Source organism: Ambystoma mexicanum, chromosome 5q (genome assembly GCF_040938575.1).
Source record: "Ambystoma mexicanum isolate Mex_15411 chromosome 5q, UKY_AmexF1_1, whole genome shotgun sequence".
NCBI classification, from domain to species: Eukaryota; Metazoa; Chordata; class Amphibia; order Caudata; family Ambystomatidae; genus Ambystoma; species Ambystoma mexicanum.
The window spans coordinates 1,267,582,785-1,267,606,762 of record NC_090933.1 but is presented as its reverse complement, the minus strand read 5'-3'; the positions used below and the strand labels follow the sequence as shown (position 1 = coordinate 1,267,606,762).

The window sequence follows — 23,978 nt, the reverse complement described above, 5'->3', positions numbered from 1 at the left end:
TCACAAAAGGCTGAGTAGTTTTCCCAAAACTCTTTGCGCGGGCCACATAAAATGTCAGCGCTCGGGCCACATCCAGCGAGTGCAAAGTCCTTTCAGTAGGCGACGAAGGCGTTGGAAACAAAATACAGGTAACACCAAGGGCTTGTTCAGATGAAATTCCGACGGAACCTTGGGCATGAAGGAGGGGTGTGTCCTCAGCACCACCCTCGTCTTGTCAAATAAAGCCGCTTGCAGGACAGAGCTTGGACCTCACCTACTAGTCTTGCAAAGGTGATGGCCACGAGGAAAGCGGTCTTCCATGACAGAAACTTGAGCATGAGCCTAGTCAGCACCACGTTCAGTTCCCACACCGAGGACGGAGCCTTCAACAGCAGTAACGAGTGGAAATGTCCCTTGATGAACTCTTTAACTAGACGGTGCAACCACAGTGAAGACCGTCACAGAGACCTGGTGTAGCTGGAGATAGCCACCAGATTTATCTTGATGGAGGCGTGCGCCAGCCCCGATTTAGCCAATTACAGTAAATACGGAACTACTTGGGGGGCCGTGACCCTCAGAGGGTTGAACTTCTACGACCGGCACCAAGTCGCAAACTGCGTCGATTTGTGTCCATAGCACTTCAGAGTAGAAAACGCCCTGGCCTTGGCGAGTAACTCCCTGCAATCCGCCAGAAGATCGTAGCCATCAAACTCTAAATGCTGCAGGAGCCAGGCCTTTCGTGTTCAGAGATCCTGAGCCGTGGTGTAGGATTGCACCTCCTTCCCTGGCGAGAAGATCTGCAACCAATTGACTGGAGGGGACGCCGACATGCTGAGAAGGTCTGGGTACAAGATCTGCCACGGCCACGCTGGTGCGACAAGGATCATCCTGCACCAGTGCCTTCTGAGTTGACTGATGACTCGAAGTAGCAGCGGCAACGGTGGGAATGCATACAGAAACAGGCCTTCCCAAAAGGAATGAGAATGCGTCCTCCATGCTCCCCAGCTGGGGGAACCTACTGGTGAACCTCTGGCACTTGGTGTTTGTCGCCGTCTTAAACAGATCGATTTGGGGACTGCCCCATTTGAGGAAAAGGTTGTCCACTTGATCCTGCCGAAGCTCCCACTCGTGGCAAAAAGTGCAGCTCCCTGCTGAGAGAGTCAGCGATGGTGTTCTTTACTCCTGCCAGGTGAAATGGTATGAGGAACATCCTTTGGGCGACGGCCCAGTGCCACAAGTCCTACGCCTCTTCGGAGAGCGCTGGGGATCTGGTGCCCCTCTGCTTCCGGATGTAAAACATTGTGGTGGTGTTGTCTTTAACGACCCTCACCACTTTGACCTTGAGGAACGGCAGAAATGACCCGAGGGCCCAAAACACCGCCCGTAGTTCCAGAACGTTGATTTGTAGCACCTTCACTTCTGGCAGCCATAGACCTCTGGCGTGAAGACATCTGTTATCGGCTCCCCATCCTTCCAGGGAAGCGTCCGCCGTGACTATCTCCTGGTACTGGGGGCTCTGGAAGTCCGTGTCTCTGGCGATGTTATCGCTTGACAGAACTCCTCATTGAGCGCGATTTTGTCAGGGAAGCCTCCGGACACCTGGACCCTGGACCCAAAGAGCGTCGAGGAATTCCTGTAGTGGGCGCATCCGCAATCTGCAGAGCCGAATCAGATATATGCATGACGACATCATGCCGAGCAGCGACTTGATGCGCCTTATCGTGGCGACCCTCAGGACTAACAGCCGTTGCACCTTGCCTAAGATGGCCGCTATCCTCTTGTCTGACAGTGACGCCAGGCAGGAAACTGTGTCGAGCATGGACCCCAGGAACAGCGCTTCCTGCGATGGAGTCAAGCAGGACTTTGGAAAATTCACAGAGAACCCCAGGTCCGTCAGCAGACTGACTGTCTTCGCCGTGTGATCGACAGCGATGTCCCTTGACTTGGCCCAGATGAGCCAGTCGTCCAGGTAAGGATAGACATGGATTCCTTGCAGTCGTAGACTGGCCGCCACCGGAGCCAGGCACTTGGTGAAGACTCTGGGCGCCGACTTCAGTCGGAAAGGGGGAGCCTTGAACTGGTAATGCTTCTCTTGAACGACGAAGCACAGAAACTTGCAATGTCCTTTGTGTATGGGGACGTGGAAGTACCCGTTCTCTAGATCCAACGACGACAGAAAGTCCCCCTCCTCCAGCTGGCCAAGCACGTGCTGCAGCGTGACCATCTTCTGGGACTTTATGTACTTGTTGAGCCGTCATAGGTTGAGAATGGGGCCTCCAGCCCCCGGTCTTCTTTCTTACGAGAAAGTGCCTCATGTAAACTCCAGAGCCCCAGAATCGCTTTGGAACCAGCTCTATCGACCCTTTTTGCCCGAACTTACAGCAGCAGCTGAGGGATGCGTTGTTCCTGTCGGGCCACCAGAGATATTCACGGGCACTTACGTTGAAACACTAGAGTGTGTCCGCGGGCGAGAGCGTCCAGTGGGAGGGTTGGTGGTAAGAGGATGAGCCCCCACCGAAACCCTTTGAAGACCTGCTAGACTTTCCTCCTGATGAGCAAAAGGATGGCCGGTGTTGTTTCAGAGTGCCCAAGGCACGGGCTGTCTCTGTGTCGGTCTTGATGGCCTGGAGGGATTAATCAACGGCCTTCCTGAACAGGTTGTCTCAGTCGAAAGGCATGCCCAGGACCCTCGTTTGGACCTCCTGCTTAAAGTTGGTGGCCTTGAGCCGTTGTCGCAGAGTAGATTACCTTTCTACCCATGGAATACAATTTCTTCCCATCGTTGTCCGGGGGAGCAGATGAAGACGACCAACGCGACGACTGCTTCCTGGTGGCTGCCAATACCACCAAGTCCGGCGACGGTTGAGACCTCAGACAATTGGGCGCAGACTCCGGCACCCAGTACTTCTTTTCAAGCTGGTCTCTCTTCGCTGGGGTTGAAGTGGGGTTCCTCAGCAGTGCCAGCCCCTCATCCCAGACATTGTCCAGCAGCGGTACCAACAGGATAGTCTTCCTCTTAGCCTCCCGGCGTTGTCTATATCCGACGCATAAAGAAGATTGCGAGATCTGCTGTGGCTTCACCAAGCGCACAATGAAGTATCAACACGTCTAGTTGGCGGCGTGGCTCAAGACCAGGGCCACTGCCCTGTGTGATTCACAGGTTGGAAAACCTTCTCCTCCGGGGTGAGCTGGAAAAGCTCTGTCGTTCGGCCAATCATGGAATTAAATGATCCCACTTCGTCTAGTGGGGAAGCTCTCGGCGCTGGTGATACAGGATCTCCCATTCCTGCGTCGTCATCCGTATCCGTTGTCACAGTGTTCGTCCCCGTCCACCTAGGGGGTTGGGGGGGGGGCAGCGAGGATTGGAATACAGGTGTAGAATGTTTCCTCCTCGCCGGTGGCTGCCCCAGTGTCAACGAGGTCACCGGTGGTGGTGCTGTCGGCAACCTCCTCTGCATCTCCAACACCAGCGTGTGGAGGGTCGAGAGGATATCCTGCAATATGTCTCTAGGAGGCACCTGGGGGACAGGTTCACTGGACCCAGCGCCCATGTCGTCATCCCCGCCGACGGGGTCGACGCCGCCTCATGCGGGAATCTCCCCAATGGTCCCGTCATCATCACCACCATGGATGGTGTGGACGGAAAGTATCTCCTCCTTTTTCAGATGAAGAAATGTCTGTGCCCTGGAGTTCTTCTCCACCCCTTACCCCCTTCTTCAGGTCCTGAGGGGTCGGTCGCAGGCTAAGCTCTGGCATCCTCTTCTCTGGAGTCTTTTCTATCGGCTTGACCAAAGACCCTCGCCTGGCAGGGAGAGACACTCTGTTCGCCACCAGGGCACCATGGACTGGGTCCGCCCCGTTTGCCTTCGCAAGGGAGGCCACCACCACCTCGATCGAGGAGGGCGATTTGGCCTGGATCACCTGGGCCTTCACGGGATGGTCGGCCATCTTGTCCTGCTTGGCCTTCTCCTTCACGGGCAGTTCAGACACTTTGCCCTGCTTGGCCTCTCCGGTGTCTCCCACAGCTTCCCCGCGGTAGCAGACTTCCTCTTGGACAGGATCGGTGGCTGGAGATCGAGACAGACGGAAAAGATGAACGTGCCCTGACCGTCGCGGGACCCGCCTGCGCGGCGACCTCGTTGGAAGCGCACTCGCAGTGCTTGGCCTTGTGTTGGGCCCCCATGGATGGAGCGCCCTCAAAGGACTTAGAAGCCCACTCAGGTTGGCTGGATCCAGAAGAGGCATACCCTTGTGAATCACACAGGGCATTGGCCCTGGTCTTGAGCCACGCCGCCAACTAGACGTGTCGATACTTCATTGTGCGCTTGGTGAAGCCACAGCAGATCTCGCAATCTTCTTTATGCGTCGGATATAGACAATACAGGCACTAGGAATGCTGGTCTTCCGTAAAAACATTCAGCAAACCGCAGCTGGTGCAGAGTTTGAAGAGGGAAGCTCCGTCCTTCTCCTCAGGCATTATCCGGTGCGGTATAGGCCTGAAGACTTATGGAAGCTTCCAAGAGGAAACGCTCAACACCTTCTGCCCTTGAGGGGCGATGAAAGATGCCGAAAAACGGGTCCCTGTTAATCGGAAGGATAAACGATGGAGCACACAGGCTTAATTGAACCGAAAACAAGAGTTCTCCTACCAAAAAACATGAAAAAACACAGAAAGCTCGAAGAGCGAAAAGCCAGGACTCCCAACACTTGCAGTAAAATTTTAAGATGGCTGCCAGAGGAGGGGCGTAGATAGAGGGCAGTCATTGGCTGGGGGCAGTAGGACCCAGAGCTCAGTGATTGGTTTATAGGAGAATGACAGTTTAGAAACGAAACTGAAACTGTTTTTTTCTTTTACCAAGGATTTCCAGCCGGACGACAGGGAATATTCCTGAGCATGTGAATCCATGCCAGACCCCATGCCAGACCCCATGCTGGACAGTAAACCCTGTAAGGAAAGCAAGGCATCAAATTAAGAAAGTCACAAGTTATCACAGTTCAAGGGTGTTTATTAAACTGTAAAGTGGGTGAGATAAACGTAAGCTACGACCATCAAATAATAATAATACAGTCCAATTGGAGTTTAGTTTTCATGTACCAACATGTTTTATTAAAAAAAACATTTTTCGCTTAAACTGCTAGTATTCTTAGTGCATGATTTGATCTGTCCACTCAATGCTTTGCATTTTGCTTGGCATTTTGCCAGTTTCCTGCAAAATATTCTGTGCCACGGTTGGAATGAGAAATCTGCTCTGCTGGTGAAAATGGAAAGGTGGGCATAGGGACACACGTGTTGCTATAAAATGTATAGTTTTGTTACTTCTTGCACATGATATGATATATGGCATTTATAACGCGCCTATACACAAGTGTTTCATAGGCTGCATTGTTACATATTTGCGCAATGCATAGTGTGCATTTTTGTCAGGGATTGAAAAGGCAATCCTATGTACATGGCCATTTCTCTTGATACGTGTATGATGTTCTTTTAATGGTGCACATTAAATTGTAAATTCCATTTACTTGGTCTAGGTTTAGGGGATTCCTGTTGAAGGATTTAGAAAGTTGGGGTCCCCCTCCTCACGCTGCTCTTTCAGCTGCACTAAAAGACATACAGCGTCGGAGATGGGGGTTCACAGGGCAAGGGAAATTCTGCTTCAGGGACTTTGCACGCTACTCCAAATGGGCCTGAAAGCGCTGTAGCTGAACTTGCCGGCATAATAGTGGATCTCACAGAGGCATCAGTGGCATGAACGTGCATCTCACAGAGGCATAAGTGGCAGAGGTCAAGCGACGTACAGGGGTTGAATGATTTGTAAACCTGTTGCAAAACATGGCCCTAACAAAGGCTTCTAGCATTGGCTATTAACGTACAGATGGCACAGTAGAATTAGTGCTTTCGGCAGAATGAATGCAAAACCTTTTCCATGCTGCCCCCAAGAACTCTGGAGGGTGAGTATCTTTAATAATACCGGGGCCCACAGGTAATTCCTCACATCAGTAGTTTCGCCGAAAATGGCTCAAGGGAAAAAACCAGGGTAAGTACTGCCTTCTCTCCTAGTTGCGGTTTACATGATCTGGGCTTGCACCCTGAGGCGGGGGAAGACCCTCACGACCCAGAACAGCCTTCCCACAATGTCACCCTTCGGGCCTATACTGAGGAATCCAGCGACGAAGACTCGGGGAATACGGGGGAACCAACGAAGTTGGAATCTGGCAGCTCGGTGCACAAAGAAGTGCAAGAATAACAGTTGGAAACATCTTTGGGTGTCTCAAGGAACAGGTCAGACTGGGTGTTGGCATCTCAACCCCCTTTCATATACCTTAGGAAGGTAAAAAAAAAAAAAGTTGCAATAGCAGGGTCACCACAGGAGAAGTGCCTTCGGCCACAACCATACAGAAGTCAAAAGATACTAAAAAATAAAGCGAAAAAGCAGAATGTTTTCTCAGGCCCTGGACAGAGGCCAAAAAGAGAATGTCCTTGCATGGTCATTTCCTACCAACAGTGAATCAAAAAGAGAGTGCTTAAATAACATGCCAAGCAATCTAGTGCCCTCCAGTGAACAAAAACCTGCCGTGTGCTAAAAAACATAAGGTTCGCAGAAGCACATCCAAAGAGTGTAAAAATAAAGTACCACTGCGAAGAGCACGTCTGGATTTTAAGGAGTATGGGGAAGAATACCCATAGAGTAAAAAGCAAGAGGACACTTGGTTCCCCTAAACTCCTCTCCATTAGGAGGTTAGTAGTGATATGCAAAAGACAACACCATCAATGAGAGGCTGGGCGCCCCCTGAACTAATAGGCCTAAGGACTAACCAGTACCCACAAAACAAAATGAGTAATGTTAAAAAGACCTCTCTCCCAAATGTCAGGTCAAGGTCACAAAACAGCCAGCAGATGGGTTGGGGGTCTCATTTAAAGGAGGTTGTAAAGTTGCAGAAAGAAGGATTTTCCTTGCACATACACTAAACGATGTCTCTGGCTTTCTGGGCACTGAAACGGATGCGCAGACATGGTGGAGTACCTTCAGTAACCAGACGTGTAGTCCTGGTGGCCAAAGTGGGGCAGGTGGTGGACCAGCAGTCCAACCAAGGTAAACTGCAGCATTTGGAAGTGATAGATCACAGATGCTACATACTCCTAGTCATTTGCAGAAGGTTTGGGGCTCTAGACATTAAGTGAGTTTGCAGGTCAGGGCCTGTATCTCACCCTCCCGGAAAGCCGTTTTCCATGAGAGGAACTTGAGAGGGGCCCGATGCATGGGCTTGAAGGGGGCCCCCGTGACCCTCATCAGCACCACACTGAGTTCCCACGCCAGGGCAGGCGCCTTCACCGGCGGGAACGATCAACACAGTCCTTTTAGGAACTCCTTGACTAGATGGTGGGACCAAAGAGAAGACCGTCCTGGAGACCTGGTGTAGTGGGAGATAGCCACCAGATGCACCTTGATAGAAGCGTACCCCACTCCCGCCTTGGCCAAGGATAACAAGTACGGAAGAATCTGCGGGCCTGTGACCCTTAGAGGGTGAAATTCTGCATCCGTCACCACGTCGCAAAATGCTTCCACATGTGCCCGTCGCACAAGACTCAACAATGCTCTAGCCCTGGCAAGGACTTCCCTGCAGCTTGCCGGCACCTCGTGCCCTCTGAAATCTAAGGCTGCAGGAGCCAAGCCTTCAGGTTCAGCGACCCCGGGTCGTGATGCAGGATTGCGCTTCCTTCTCTGGCGAGCAAATCCGCAACCACTGGCAGCTTGACAGGCTGAGATCTGGGTACCAAATCTGCCTTGGCCACGCCGGATCGACGAGGATCATCCAGCATCGGTACAGTTTGAGTGGATTGATGACTCGCAGCAGGAGAGGCAACGGAGGGAACGCGTACAGAACAGCCCTTCCCACGGGAAGGAAAACGCGTCCCCCATGCTCCTCGGCAGGTGGAAACTGCTGGCATTTGGAATGTGTTGCAGCAAACAGATCGATCTGGGGTCTGCCCCACTGATGGAGTCGTCGATAGTGTTCTTGACTGCCGCCAGGTGAAAAGGGATGAGTAACATCTCTTGGGCGACGGCCCAGTGCCACAAGTCCTGCACCTCTCTGGAGAATGCATGTCCAGAATCCTCGTCTGGACTTCCTGACAAAAGTTGGTGGCTTTCAACCAGCCACGACGACAGAGACAGACACTGTTCCCCATATGTCGGAACCCTGTGTCCGCGATGTCCAGGGCCACCATGATGGCATGGTCCGAAGCCACCTCCCCCTCCTGGAGGATGGCAAGTGCCTCGACCCGCTTGTCGCTGTGTAGGAACTCCAGAAGTGGGGTCATCTTATACCACAGCTCCGTGTCGTATCTGGCCAGGATTGCAAGGGCGTTGGCCGCCTCGACTGTTGACGCGGCCAAGCAGATTACTTTTCTTCCCATACTTTCTTCCCATGGCCTCCAACTTCTTCCCCTCGCTATCCGGAAGGACGGAGGACCAAGGCAAAGAGTTAGACTACTTCTTCCTTGCTGCCGCCGAGACCAGGGAGTCCGGGGAAGACTGTGAACGTAGGCACTTTTATTTTTTATCCAGCAGTTCTTTCCTGGTCTGGGCAGTGGCCGGTTTCTCATCAAAGCAAGGCCCTCCTCCCAAACGTCATCCAGGAGAGGCAGGGCCAAGATGATCTTGGCCTTGCATCGTTGATCTTCCTTCATGGTCTCCTCTGTGGTCGATTGGAAGAGTTCCGACGCTCTGGCGACCATGGCAGGGAACGACCCCTACTCATCCAGCGGGGAGGGGCCTTGGCTGCGGCGCACCGTCCACGTGTCTTTGGGGGTGGGGGGTTGTGCATGTGTGGAGGTTGATGCAGCGGCGTAGGGTGGGGCTTCATCATTTCGCCAGAGGTTGGTACAGGTGTCGTCGGCATCGGTTTCTGAATCTATGACACCAGGATGTGCAGGGCGATACATCCCTCAGAGGTGTCGGGCGGTAGGCTTACTGAGCCCCGCGCAGTCATCGCGACAGGTCTGCCGTCGTCGTCCCCATCGGGATTTTTCTGCTGTCTGCATCGTCTCCCAAGCTCTCCTGGATCGTGTGTACGGACGCCTGGTCCTCCTCGTCCGAGGAAGAAATATCCATGCCCTGGAGTACGGTTGAGGGTTCCTCTCCCCCACCCCCTTTTTTGCATCCCGAGGAGTCGGGTTTGGGGATTGCATCCTCTTCTCGGGTGTCCTCTCCACCAGCTTGGCCGATGCCTCCATCTCGGAAGCAGGGATACTCTGGACACTGCCAGGGCTACCTTGGCTGGGTCAGCACGCTTGGCCTTCGAGAGGGCGGCCGCCACCAACTCGATCGTCGTCGACGACGACGACTTCACCTGGGCTGCCTGGGCCTTCTGGGGTAGGTTGGTCGTCTTTTCCTGCACCTTGGTCTTCTCAGGCTTTATACGCAGCTTGGCCGGGTTAGCCGATTTCCTCTTCAAGGAGGAGCTGGAGCAATGGCTGCAGATGGAGGCAGGTGGTGAAGATGAGCGCACGCCCTGCCCGTCGTAAGACCTGCTTGCACAGCGCCCACATCGGAAACAGACTCGCAGTGCTGGGCCTCGTCTTGAGATCCCCACGGATGGAGCACCCTCAAAGTACTTTGAAGCCCAATTTTCGGACCGGCCGGTCCTGGGTGAGGCATGCCCCTGCTTTCCGCACTGGGCAGAGGACTTGGTGCTGAGCCACGCCGCCAGCCTACTGCGACGATCCTTCGCAGTTTGTTTGGAGAACCCAAGGCAGATTTCGCGATCCACTTCCCTGCGATCCGGATGGAGACAATAGAGGCACTAGAGGTGTGTGTCCTCTACAGTCCGCAGCTGGAGCATAGCTTGAAAAGGGAGCTTCCCACCTTCTCCGACATGATCCGGAATGCAGAGTAGGCTTGATGGCCTTCTGGAATCTTCGATGAAACTTTGACGATTCTGTTACGCTCACCAGGTCTCAGAGGAGGCGTTGGGGCACGGTTGCAGCCCTCCCAGGGGTGAGGTTGCTCCGGTCCGACTTCACCCTCTGCGCTTATGTGGTGACTGGTGGTAATAGGTGATGTTGCTCGGGACTGCTCCTGCATGGATAGTAGGGGGCGTGAGTATGCCAGCTTGTGCACCTGATCCCCTTCCAGACCCCTTCTCCCAAACCGTGGTACCCGTGGGATGCGCTGTCCCTGGAAAGCTCACCAGTTGATTAGTTTTGGCGAGCACTCCGTCCTGCTGCTCCACTATACTTCAGGTAAGTGTTCGTGTTTGCCTTCGTCTTTCCTCGTCTGTTTTTGTATTGTAAAGTTTGTTGTCTTGTACTGCTGTCCGTTCCACTTTTGATGTTTTTCTCTTTTGTTTTCTTCCCTTGCAGGTGATGTTGCCAGCCCGGCAGAAGCTGCGGAGCTCGAGGCGGCAGCCGGAGGGAATGAGGAATGAAGCTGCAGCGGTACAGTTCAAATGCAGCGTGGCCCTAGGAAGGATGTTCTAACATTGTCTTTCTTCTTCTTCACAGGGTCCTAGGTCGTGGATGAGGAATGCAGTGCTGTGGCGTCGGGATCAAGAACACTGGATGTCAGGAGATGAGTCTGCAGATGAAGCGATAAAGCACCGGTTTCCTGGAGCTGAGTATGTAGGAGAACGCCTGGTTTCAAAGGTAAGTAAACTGGTCCAAGCAGCAGTGAGCGCCACGTTGCACGCGAGTGCACAGTAACGCGAGGAACCGCCCTTAAGGATGGAGCAGCTTATATAGCTGAGCTTCTGAAGCCACGCCCACCAGGTTCAGCCTGCCTGCCACACCCGATGAGTCAGCACATGAGGCTGTTCTCTAGAATACAGGCTTTCGGCTTCTGGAAAGTCCTTGTAAAATAAAAGCACTCCTGCACTGAAATAAAGTGTTCCTGCTCACATCTCTATATGAGCCTGGTGCCAAAGGCGCCAGGACTGAGTCCAGCCAGGGCCCCTGTGTTTATGGGTCCCAAAGGGACATAAGTGAGCCAAGTGACCCATTGCCCCCATCACTAGATGGTGTAGTTTTTGTGTTCTGGGGCCTGTGGCCATGACAGATTCTTGCCCTTGAGGGGCATTGAAATTCACTGACAAACGGATCCCCGCTTGTCGGCCAATGTAGATAAAGAGCACACAGGCTCAGATTCACAAAAATCGAACATTTTAATGAAAAAGCGCAAAAAAAGTGGATCCGCTCGCAGAGCAAAACACGAGGACTCCCAACACTTTAGCGTGCAGTACAAATCTGAAGCTGGCTGTCAGAGGGGCTTAGGTAGAGGGCAGTCATTGCCTGGGGGTAGTATGACCCAGAGTTCAGTGATTGGTTTAGAGGAGGAATACAGTTTGTAAGTGAAAGTGAAACAGTTTTTTCATTTACTGAGGATTCCCAGCCTGACGACAGGGAATATTCATGAGCATGTAAATCCATGCCAGACCCCATGCTGGAGAAAAGAAGACTAATGGAATCAAGGGAAGCCATGGTGGGGAAGTTCTTAGAGTTATAGTGGTGGGGGATTTGAACCTACAAATAGAACCCCTGCGGGACATGGAGGGACTGTGGGATGATCTCGATGAGACATGGGACATCCCGGACTTAAATGCTCTCGGGCTGAAGAGGGAACACAGACAGGCCGTGAGCTCCGCGATAGCACTCCTGGGCTTGGGTTTAAGGGCATGCAACGTGCAGTTTACGGACTATCAGCCGGCAAGACCCACCTTCACAGGGATTGATAGAGCCACAAACAGATTATATCCTCCTGTCCATGGGGCTGTGGCCATTTGCAATAAACCTTAAAGTCCTTGACACCCTGGGAAGTGATCATAGGCCCCGGACGTTGAGCTTGATGTATATGGGTATTGTAAGAAAGGCATGGCATCAAAGTAAGACAGACAGAAGTGATCACTGTTCACTGGTATTTATTAACTGTAAAATAGGTGAGAAACGCCTAAATCTAAGATGGGAGCAAGCTACAACCATCAAATAATATTATTAATAATAATAATAATAATAATAATAATACAGTCCTAGTAGAGTCTAGTCAAATAAGAAGGGCCTATACCAAGAAAATCTATTGCCAATCCTTACCGCTATGCTACAAAATAGTGTGGGATAATGTTGACAAGAAAACAGTATTCACAAAATGATAAGTCAGGATGTTATAGCAGGGGTCTCCCTTCCCCGCGTTTTTAGCATTTTTAGCACGGGACAAGGTGGGACTCTTGAGCACCGCACACTCCTGGGCGTCTCTGGAATGAGCTCACAGTTCCTGATGTCTATATCAGGGCCTTCTGAGTACAAGTCTCTTATCATGCAAAGTCTCTTGCTTCAGAGGGCCCGATATGTCCAAAATAACAAAACAAAGGTTATTTCTAACAACCTTCACGTCGGGTGTTTATGCTTCAGCCAAAACAGCAAAACAATTGTTCCCTCTGTTAACCTTCATTTAGGGTGATTGCTCTTCACCCTTGGATCCCCCTCAGCCAGGCTCTGATCCTCCTCTTAGTGGTTAGCCTCCCTCAATCGGGCTCAGACTAACCATTAATTGTGGACATCCCTCAGTCGGGTTCACACTTCTCATCACAATGTTCAGACCTTCCAGGATTTTGCGGCATGAAATGGCAAATTTTGCGGCATGAAATGGCAAATTTTGTGGCACAAACCTTTATATATTGCGCATTTTTGCGGGACATTTTGTATTAACTGGAGGGTGTAAGATTGCCACATTGCAGGAAATAGGCAGAGTGCAAGGCTACAAGAGAGCCAGGGTATCATTATTATTTATCTTTTGTATTATTTTAATCAATAGTAAGAGTCCCAGATGTCTCTGGCTTGGCAGAACAGTGTTTGATTTGGCTACATTTCTGGTTTAATGTTCATGCCTATTTAATAGTATTAACTAAATTGATCATTATCAATTGCAAAGCTGAAAATATTCCCCTTCTATGTTCTCCAATCCCCCAAACACCCACACACCTCTCTCACCAACACACATCTCACCAACTCTCCATCACAACTTACATTCCTTAACCTCTCACTCTGTCATACAAATACTCACGTGCTATGTCACACTGTCAAGTCACAATTTGCACTGCCCAGTTCCTGCCACACTCCAAATCATACTCCCAACTGACACCTTACACTCTACAATTCCTCCCGCAATATACAGTCCTTCATTCTTTTGTGCTGCTTCTGCATCTTGCATCCTTTCTCCCATTCCATCGCACTCTTCCCTCATCCTTTTTCCCAATCTGCAGCTCACTGCCTCTTTCTGGCCAACTGCTTCCTCTCTGCTTTCTGGCTCACTGACCACACGCTCCCTTTACTTTCTGTACCTGTGCTCGCTCTCAGATTTCTGGCCCACCGCATCACTGCTTCCTCTGCTCTCTTGTACAGCGCTTCCTCCTCTGACCCACTGCTCTCCCTCTGCTTTCTTGCCTATCACTTCACATCTCACCCATCCCTCTCCCTCTTTCTCATAGTGTAACCATTTTTTTTTAAAAAAATTAAATGTAGATTTTTTCCCAGTTCCTCAAATAATGGGGCATTTAAAAAAAGAACGGAGGATATGCTATTTTTAGACAACCCATTTTTGGAAATGAGCAGGTCACCTTATTCTCAAAAGTGACCGGCGCATTTCCACAGGCTTGAGCTGTAGCACAAATTGTGCACTGGCCAGCTGCCATGAATGGTGTTCTGGGTTGTTTGACCGAAGTGTAATTATTTGCGGCGGAATTGACCGTAGTCAATTTCGCTGTGAATTGATTTGGACTTCAGCCAAACAACCCAAAATGTACCTTTCACCACCACCCCACCCCCTCCCCTACTTAACTTCTTGGTCGCTGCTGCTTCCCCTGCAACCCTGCGGTGCCAGATCCGTCCCTCTAACGCGGGTCGGATCCGACTCCACAGGGTCCCTTTTTCGTTATTTTATTTTTTTCTGTCCCCGCCTCCAATTTTGAGGAAAAAGGGGAAAACACTTCTGCAACCACCCTACACCAAAAATACTGAACATGGGGAGCGGGTGACACCCCCCAACACATGTTCAGTATTTATAAAAATCGATTGAATATTACTGCACGAAATAGGTCAAATTGTAACATTCGATAGATTTTTGTCATCAAAATGGGCAATACTTTGAATAGAATTGCTCTCCCGACAGTGTTCTGCAAGCTCCCAGCGCCTTTCACAGGGACAGGCCCTCCAGGTGCCTGCCGCTGTAAAATGCGACCCAAAAAATGCATTTTTATCCAGTTTGAGGAACAAAAATGCAAGCGACACAGCAGCGGTTCATACCTTAAAAGAAATGCATGACATAGTCAAGAAAGACCCTGTCATGCAGTGGCAGCCCCACATCCCGTGCGCGTAGGGTTGCTTACAATTTCTGCACATTTAAAAGTGCATCTTGCTTGGAAATGAGGGATGCGCTTTTAAATTGACAGTAACATCACTTTATTTGATCAAGGAGGTGAAAAAGGCCATATGAATGGGCGCGCATATAAAATGGGCCCATTCATGGGTCCCTTGTGGATTGGGCTGCACTTTTCTGGGGCGCAAGTGATGAGATGTGTTAGCGCATTTCATTTCTTGTGTAAAAAAAAAGTTGAGAACCTGGCACCCTGAGTATTATTTTTTTTAAGAAACAAAAAAAGTTCCCAATTAAGTAACTCGCGTCCCCTGCACACTTTCCAATATCTGGATGACCAGACCAACAATTAAATTGTATTTTAAACAGTATTTCTAATAAAAATCTTTATAAAGAAACATTTAGCGTAAAAAAAGCTTAGGGAAGTCAATTATTGAAGAAATCAACATTCAGTCAGAGTAGGTCATAAGAACCGAAATTCATGTTCATTCTTGATATTGAAATTGTGGACGGCCCAACGCGTTTCGAGCGGTACAACACTCTTCATCACAGGCAAATCAAACAATTCTAAGGAAAGATATGTACAAAATTTACATTAGAATAATGTTTTCCATTGACAACAATTTTACAAAAACAGCTTGTACAACCAACTTGAAAACACTATATAGGCTAATTAAATGAGCATCATTGGCGCTAAATATCATAATTTCGAGGTGAATTGACACCCAAGGGCTAACATTTTCAAACTCAACAGTTCACTTAATGTTACAATTTGCAAAACAAAGTGAGTCAGCATCATGAGCTTACTTAATAGACTGGACTGTGTTTTAAGAAATATTGTAAGGTCATGTGGTGGTTATAACAAAAATGGACTGAAAAACAGAAAAGGAAATTCTAACCTTGTGAATATATAAGAATATCTTCAAGCGAAGAGATGGTTGATCCAGGAAAGGGATCCCAAGTAATCGACCAAACAGTACTAGATTAGTAATGTCAACGCACTCATATCTGTAGAAAAGGAGTGGGTATCAGAGACTAGTAAATAAGAGCAGTAATCAGGAAAGGCTCGAGCAATAATCAACTTAAAAATACACTTACAATTGATAGCGATCTATCTGGGTAGTGGAAAGTCATCTTTAGCCATGGTGTGAAACCCACGGTAATCAGGAAACCAAGGTGGCGGCTTGGAAATACTTAAATTGTAGCCAGTGACTGGGAGATTTGTTCAACAGATGTCCACTGTCGCTAAAAGGAATAGAAATAGAGAGGTGGAATAGTATCAAGGTCTAGCCGAATTTAAAGGAGGTAAAGGGCGACTTAGGAACAAGATTCTACATAGGGAGTGTAATTAGAGGTGAGGAGCTCTTACCTGTGTAACCACAGCACTGCCAACTGGAGACTTCTATTCCTTTTCTGTTTTTCAGTCCATTTTTGTTATAACCACCACATGACCTTACAATATTTCTTAAAACACAGTCCAGTCTATTAAGCAAGCTCATGATTCTGACTCACTTTGTTTTGCAAATTGTAACATTAAGGGAACTGTTGAGTTTGAAAATGTTAGCCCTTGGGTGTCAATTCACCTCGAAATTATGATATTTAGCGCCAATGATGCTCATTTAATTAGCCTATATACTGTTTTCAAGTTGGTTGTACAAGCTGTTTTTGTAAAATTGTTGTCAATGGAAAACATTATTCTAATGTAAATGTTGTGCATATCCTTCCTTAGAACTGTTTGATTTGCCCCTGATGAAGAGTGTTGTACCGCTCGAAACGCGTTGGGCCTTCCACAATTTCAATATCAAGAATAAACATTAATTTCGGTTCTTGTGACCTACTCTGACTGAATTTTGATTCTTCAATAATTGACTTCCCTAAGATTTTTTTACGCTAAATGTTTCTTTATAAAGATATTATTAGAAATACTGTTTAAAATACAAATTAATTGTTGTTCTGGTCATCCAGATATTGGAAAGTGTGCAGGGTCCGCGAGTTCCTTAATTGGGAACTTTTTTGTTTCTTATTACTTTACGCAACCTAGGTGTCAAGGTTGCTTATATCTCCTCTGCACCTCACATCTATTCTCTAATTTCTTTCAATTTCCTACTTTACACATTAATCCATTAAAGGATTACCTACACTAATATAGTGTGCCATATACGTCCAACTTTGTTTCTTCCATATAATTTTCTTTAAAACAGTAATTTTTGCAGATTACTTAAAAAAAAAATGTAAAAAAAAAAATGTTTTTTTAAAGCTGCTGTTTTTGCGAAAAACTGCAGTTTTTATGGCATTTTGCGCAAAACGGCTGTTTTCGCAGCATTTTGCGGGATCGCAAAATCGCTATAAGCTGGAGGGTCTGAATGTTGTTTAGCTTCTTTACACTTTTCTCTCAGCGTCCCTCAGTCGGGTTCACTATCGTCTTTCAATCAAGTTACTTTTTTGTAATATTCAAAAGTCTGTGTCTTTTGAAACAACCACCTTTTTGTTAGGTCCCCTCATCCGGGCTCAGACCTTTTGTCAATTTTCTATAAAGACTTCCGAACGGTGATCACGTCTTACTGGGTCATTTTGTTAGCTATTGGCAAAGGCACGTTTGTTTACAATAACCAGTTTGCATGGCGTTTCCCTCCACCGGGGCGCAAACGCATGTCCTACAATGCCATCAGTCGGGTTCACACTTTCCACAGTTCACAATTTCTACAACATGCCAAGGACTTTCGATTGTACAATTGGTTTGGCTTGACCCTTGTGTGACCACCCTGACACCTCACGCCGGCCTTTTCTATGGCCTGTTGGTACTTGTAGTTCCACTATCTTTCGGTTCAATACTTTCCTTTTTCAAGAGAGGGGTATCAGCCAGAGATCTTTGAATGAGCGCCCACATGGCGCCAGTTAACTATCGCAGCTACCAAGTTAATTCACAAAAGACCTCTCTTAATAGTCTTAACGTTGCCACTGCAAACTTGAGTCTAACACAGTCTGACCCACTATCAGGGTCTTCCGACTCACTGGCTGTGCTGAATTCGTTGGCGTTTCTCTTCCCGCTGGAGTCAAGGACAGTACCACGGTGGCAACCTCATCCCCCTCCCCTTGCTATCAGTGCGGGAGAGTTGCACATACCGCCGACATCCGTCACACCATTCGCAAGCTGTTATTCCCTGTCTTATGTTTCTTTTGTCGGAGGCTTTGCGGGTAGGGGTTGAAAAAAGGCAAGGGCAACTCCCTCCTTGACGTCCTTTCAGGTCACGCTGCTTTTCTCCTCCGTTTGAACTGCCGTCTTGGAATAGCTGCTTCCTCGTGCATTCGGCCTTGCTCCCAATGTGCTCTTGTGCTCTGCCTTCTATCCCAGTGGGGAAGGGAAAGGGCAGTCAGGTGTGTGTAGTTGTCAGCAATTGCCCGACTCTGCCTAACCCTTGCGTTGGGGCATGTCAGGTAAACGGCTCCGATTTTAGTTCGTTGTTGCTCACAGGGTGAGAAAGTATTCGCGTTAGAAAAGGAAAGGCGGAAGGGGGTAGAGTTTCTAAGTATCCTACTGGACAGAATGGGGAAAAGGTGTCAAAAGAAAGGGGATACTGCGTCTCACCCTCCGGTCTCCCACTTCCACTCCCCGAAGAACACCCACCATCCAGGTGATCCTCCCGCACTAGTCCACCCCCAGGAACTGGATCCAATAGCGATGGCCGTGTCCTGGCCACCTGGATGACAGACCCCCGGGGACTAGTAAGTGAGACACCTTCAGGTTTCTCACAGTATGCTCATGAAAGCTTCTCAGGCTAGGCCCAGTAACCCCTTATAATATAAGGCCAATAGAAAAAAAGGATAAGGTGAACCGATATGGATCTCCTGACCCTCAAACCAGGGATCTATGATACAGCGCCCCCAGATCTAGGACCCATGATCTTCCTGGACACCCCAAACCAAGAAGTGTTAAAAGTGTACGACAAGTTAAACCTGGGCTTGCTGCCCTTTGTAACTAAACCATGTAAGAAAATAAAAAAAAACATGCTACAAAAGGGGTTTGCTGGTATGACACAGTGTAAGAAAGCTAAGCTAGGCATCCTGGCCTGCTTAAAAAGCGACAAGGGTATTAACCGGGATGAACTGAGGTCAAGGAGAACACTAAATAGGCAGTTAATAAAAAACAAAAAGTGAGTTTGTTCGACAACAGTGGGTAAAACTTCAAGAGGCAATTAACCAGGAGGACTCTAATCTTTTTGGGTGCATTGTCAGCATAAGTTCAAAAGCCAACGCTGACAGCTTCGCTGACAATATTATGCCATAAGCATGGAAAGCACATTTCCAGAATCTGTAAAGAACGACAGGTACACCTGAGCCCCAGATCACGGCAGGGAGACCACAAACCAGAGAGAGCACTACAAGCCCAATTTGGATAGAAATTATGGAAGTCCGGGACGCAATAACATTACAACATTGGGGCCAGGCCCCAGGACCAGACTTTATGCCCGTCGATCTGGTCAAGGACGAACTGGACATTTGGGCTCCAGTGTTGTGGCACCTCTTTGACGTGATCCTTAGGGCTAACTATGTCCCCCAGTCCTGGCAGGAAGCTACAATAATCCCCATATACAAAAAAGGAGGGAGGGAGAACGCAATGAATTACAGGCCCATATCCTATTAGATGGGGTAGGAAAAATATTCAGAATAATATACAAGCAACTCCAAGAATGGGGCGTCCAGGAGGGCGTAGTTGACCATCTACAGACGGGATTCCAGCCCAAGACAAGCACAATCGACCAGGTGTTCCGCCGGAACATGATCATGCAGAAATATGCGTCCCTGAGGAACATGAACCTGTACACAGTGTTTGTGGACTCAGGACCGCATTTGACTGCGTGTCAAGAGACAGGCTGTGGGCCATTATGGCCAGAAGAGGGATTCCTGGTAACCTCCTCCAGATCATCATGCACCTATATTCAAATAATAAAGCAAGGGTACGCTGGGGACTGGGGGGAGAACTGACCGAACCTTTCTCTATAACAAGAGGGGTGCGTCAGGGGTGTGTCCTTGCCCCCCCTCTTGTTTCTCTAACATATCGATGAAGTCGTCCGTCAATTTAGGTCAAGGAGCATCAACCTAAATTAGGTTTGAAAGCTATTCCAATCCTTTGAGGATGACGCAGTTATCTTATCCACATCTGTCAGAGGGTTGGATATCACCCTTGGTGCTTTTGTGGAGAAGTGCCCTGACCTACAAATGGAGGTTAATATCGAGAAAACGAAGGTTATGGTCTTCCTCACAAAATTTAATAAGCTTCCTAAAGTTAAACTTAACATCAATGGTAATTCCGTGGAACACGTACGCAGCTACGAGTACCTGGGTGTAAGGTTGTGCGTTAGGGGTAGCTGGAACACGCAACTGGTCAAATCAAGTGCAGCGCTAAACAAATGCAGAGGAGCGATCTGGAGATTCTTTCACGCACACAAACAAGGGGCCTTTTCCCCAGCCCTCACCATATATTCTGCCCAAGCCAAATCTGCGACACTTTATGGTGCTGAGATCTGGTATCATGCTCCCAACGACAAACTGGCTGTGGGAAAAAGAAGCTTTTTCAAGCGCTTATTTGGTTTGCCACCCGAGTGCCCGGGAATACCAATTTACCTAGAGTTCGGGTGCAAACCCATATGTGTCGATATCACCCTTTAGGCCCATACTCTATTGGATTAGGGTTTGAACCGCACCCGAGCTCAGTGCTTACCACGATGCTCTATCACACCTGATTGACCAAGAGGGTGCTCACTCCCTACCTTGGCTTGCTCACGTGAAAGGGTACCTAACTAGCTACCATCTAGAAGTATACTGGTCTAACCCATCAAGCATACCGAGAGGCGCAAGTGGCAGACTTGAGAATATAACGCGTAAGACAGCAGTAATAGACATGATGAACGCATGCGCAATCCTGAGCACGGGGTGTGGGGGGAGAGGGTTTACCTGGAAATCAAAATGGATCAGGGGAACTTACATGGATGTGGCCAGACCCCCTTAGACTGGCACCTTTACACGAGATTTAGGATGGGTCAGCTAAATCTGGCAGTTCACACTTCCAAATGGAATGCAGCAAGAAATGATGCTTGCCAGATCTGTGGCCAAGCAAGGGAGACCACAAGTTACTTTCTGATTTTTTGGGAGATATATGCTGGTGCAAGGAATAGATACCCGAAATCACTTGGTAATAACTATGGTATTTGAGGCACAAGGGATGCTTTACTACTATTTCGCCACTCTTAAAACATCAACATAGCGTACTTTGTGGCGTCTTACCTATATCAGGCATGGTGTATAAGATAAAGTGCACAGAATGGCGGCTGTGCCTAGTGCTTGAACGAAACCCATGTTGTATGCTTTAAGCATCCAAGTACTGTCCATGCACAAAACCCACTCCTGGGGGTCCAACAGTGTACTAAGAATAAAGATATGTGACGCTTGCACTTTATAATATCTGCACGCTCGCACTTTTATGATAATTTCAACAAAGTTATGATTTAAACAGTCCTGGTGGTCAGTCGATCTAAAGGGTCGCCGACCATGTTACTTCTATCAGTACCAACAGAGATAGATAACGGTTGTGGTAGGGATGAACTGTTTCTAATATGCTTTTGAGATAAGTGTCCTCAGATTTTATTTTAAGGTTTTACATGTTTAGCCCCTATGATGTTTTATACGCACAAATCTTATTTGTATGGTCATTCATGATTCATTATGTTATGTATAATGCACTGTATTTGTATGTGGCTAATGACTATGTCGAATAAAGCTTTTTGATGATGAGGATGAAAAAATATGGATTAAACAAACAGGGTACTAATCAGCCAAATCACTATTATAAGTATACTGCATAATTTACAATAGCAACCGGGGGCGGGAGGGGGTGCAATCTCTGAAGGATCTTCAGCGTGGTGGTATGCAATTTTATCCTAATTTCCTTAAACATCCTCCTACCCCGGATTCTGGGGCGTCCCCCATACTTGGGGTGGTGTGAACATCAGTGACTGCAGGGGATTGTAGGGCATGATGCTACTGCAGGGAAAACTGAGACGCGACTTGACAATGATATGTATTAACCTATAAACTAGGCAAAGTAACTAGCAATAACCGATAGAGGAAGATCTGTCAGACCAGGTCCTTGCCTGGCAGAATCAAGCAGAAGTGTCCAGAATATGCATTTGATTGTAATTATACACGAAATGGAGCAGCTGCGATACAATATAGCAGTTTACAACAAAAGACAATGCTTGTAATAGCTGGATTTCAAAAGTCCATTTGGTAGTTCTATAGCACCTCTTGAGGGCAGAATCAAGACAAGTTGTGTCCACACAAAGAATAAACATCAGATCAGACGAGTTTTGGATTAGAGGAGGGAACTAGACACTCAGATACGTGAAAACGGACGCCAGCCAAGGTGTGCAACAAACTGGCTTGAATCTAGCTCATCGGTGGATTGTGCATAGTAGGGTGTGGGTAGCTGGAATGAGTCTTCATTGTGCGATTGCACAAGGTAACAGGTTTGCATCATTGGTATCAGATGAGGAGTGTGTCAGATAATGAAGGTGAGCCTGGGTTGGTGAGGCAGCTTTTGGCTTGTGGGTATAAAATTACAATGATGAAATTTATATTTGATGAGGTTATGTCAAAGCCAAAGTCTGGTATTAAATGAGGAACAATGTGGGTGAGTATTAAGGGAAGAGAAGGATAGTGAAGAAGAAAGTGAAGATCACAGGGATCAGTTATTTGACAAAAACAGGTTCTTGAGGTGTTGCACTCTGGCAAGGGTAGGCTCTCAGGGCACTGGAAGATGAGTTGTAAGGCTACCAAGGAGATTGTGCTGTGCCAAGGACAAGGTGGGAGGGAGCAGGGTCAGGTTTGGTGAGTGGCTAAAGTCAGGCTCACATCGTTCTGAGCGGTACCCAGGGAAGGCGCTTTAAGACCAATAAACAGTGCAACTAGCAGGCACTCAGAGCTGTGCTGTACCAAGAGAAAGCCATCAGGCCTGAAAAGAATAGGATGGTCCAAGATAATCAAGCAGTCAAATCTTTGTTTTTACCTGGCTGACCTTCCTGCGACCAGAAACAGCTTTGTCATAGCCTTCCAGGTCTTCATCTTCATCTGTAACAGTAAAAGAGAAGTGATAAGATAACAGTAAAGCAGGTCTGACTACCCTTGAATGACCAATACATGCAGCATAAAATACATTTGGGGCGAAGCCCCAAATAATTTCCCTAGCATTGCTAAGGCGATTGACGTCACATGCTAATTAATAGGCCCTGTAATGTAGCGGGATTAAATGCGGCAGGCAAGAAGTTAAAAGACATAACTTTAAAGAAGTGTAAAGGTGAGGACTATTATTATAAAATATGTTGTTTTGGAAGCTGCAATTATTCGGCGGGGGTATTTATCTTAACATTGTAGTGGGAAGAAGCTAAACTCAGGGGGTTTGCCATATTCAGAATATATATCCTAAGAAAGCACAAACAACTAAACACTGGTCCCAGGGTGGAGAGTGCAAGATGCAAGTTCGTTGGAGGCAAACATTTGAAAATAATTCAACTAATAATACTTATGTAACCCAGAGGCTTTATCACCCAGTAATAGGCCCAAGAAAAGTGAAGGCCTTAATGAGGACACAGCATCATTACAAGTGGGGAACAAACCTTGCCAAGAGAGTTATAGCTATTAATACTCAAGGACCATGTCTGTGCAGAATGGACAAGGAAAGGGGTTGGCTGTGCAAAGCGTGCAAGGCAAATGCAATGATGGATATCCAAAATCCAGCCAACCTATAATGGTGAACAGGGACACAGTGAAGTCTAGCCTAAACCCAATTAAGGTAGATAGCAGAATGGCAAGGCTTAGACTCAGGAGGGGTGGGAGAGTGGTCTAGGGCTACAATGAGACACACACCGAGCACTCCAATAATTCCAGTTAGACAGGTAAGAACAAAAATATACAATGATTTATTAGGCCTTTAAAATACACAATAAGCAATGAAACCTTAAGGAAAATATTGTCATACACATTCTACAAAACACATTAACATTCACCCTGAGGAGAAAATACAAAGCATTTGATCTAAGAACAGTTGTAAAACAAGTAAGTACTCAGTTGCAGTAGAGCAACCAAAAAACAAATCCCTGGCACAGAGTAAGTCCAGCCCTATGATGGTTTGGCGCCTTGTGCCCTAAAGACACCATTTCCAAAGTTATACTTTCAGGTAGGTTTACTATCTGATTGGACGATGATTGTGATTATGAGTCAGAGTTCCAAACGTTAAGGAGAGTTCAGGTAAGTAACTCTCAATCCCAGTACAGAGGATTAGGTCTAGAAAAGGATCCTGGACCAGATCACCACCGATCGAAGTAAGGAAAGAGAGGGATAGGGATGTTATGCTGTTGTAACCCTGTAGAAGACGGGGGTGGGACATACAGGTATGTTGAAAATTGTTCAAAGGAGGCCCAGTGGCGCAGGTGCAAGAGGTCACTTTTCGGACACAGGATTTAATTTCAGTCAGTCATGGTGCTTGAATCTCAGTTCCAAGCACCTTCCAGCTGAACACCCTTGTGAAGAAAAGTGGATTGCGACAGGAGTCAATATGATCAGGCAGCAACAGGTGATCTTCAATGG

The 23,978-nt window shown here is 47.9% G+C and overlaps 1 protein-coding gene across 1 annotated transcript in view; it reads right to left on the bottom strand.

Moving 5' to 3' along the window:
• TONSL (tonsoku like, DNA repair protein) overlaps positions 1-23,978 on the bottom strand; it is a 612,770-nt gene that overhangs the window by 363,282 nt on the left and 225,510 nt on the right. The window contains exon 12 of the mRNA XM_069621801.1: positions 22,402-22,463. Coding sequence (XP_069477902.1) covers positions 22,402-22,463 — 62 coding nt within the window. The remainder of the gene's footprint in view (positions 1-22,401; positions 22,464-23,978) is intronic.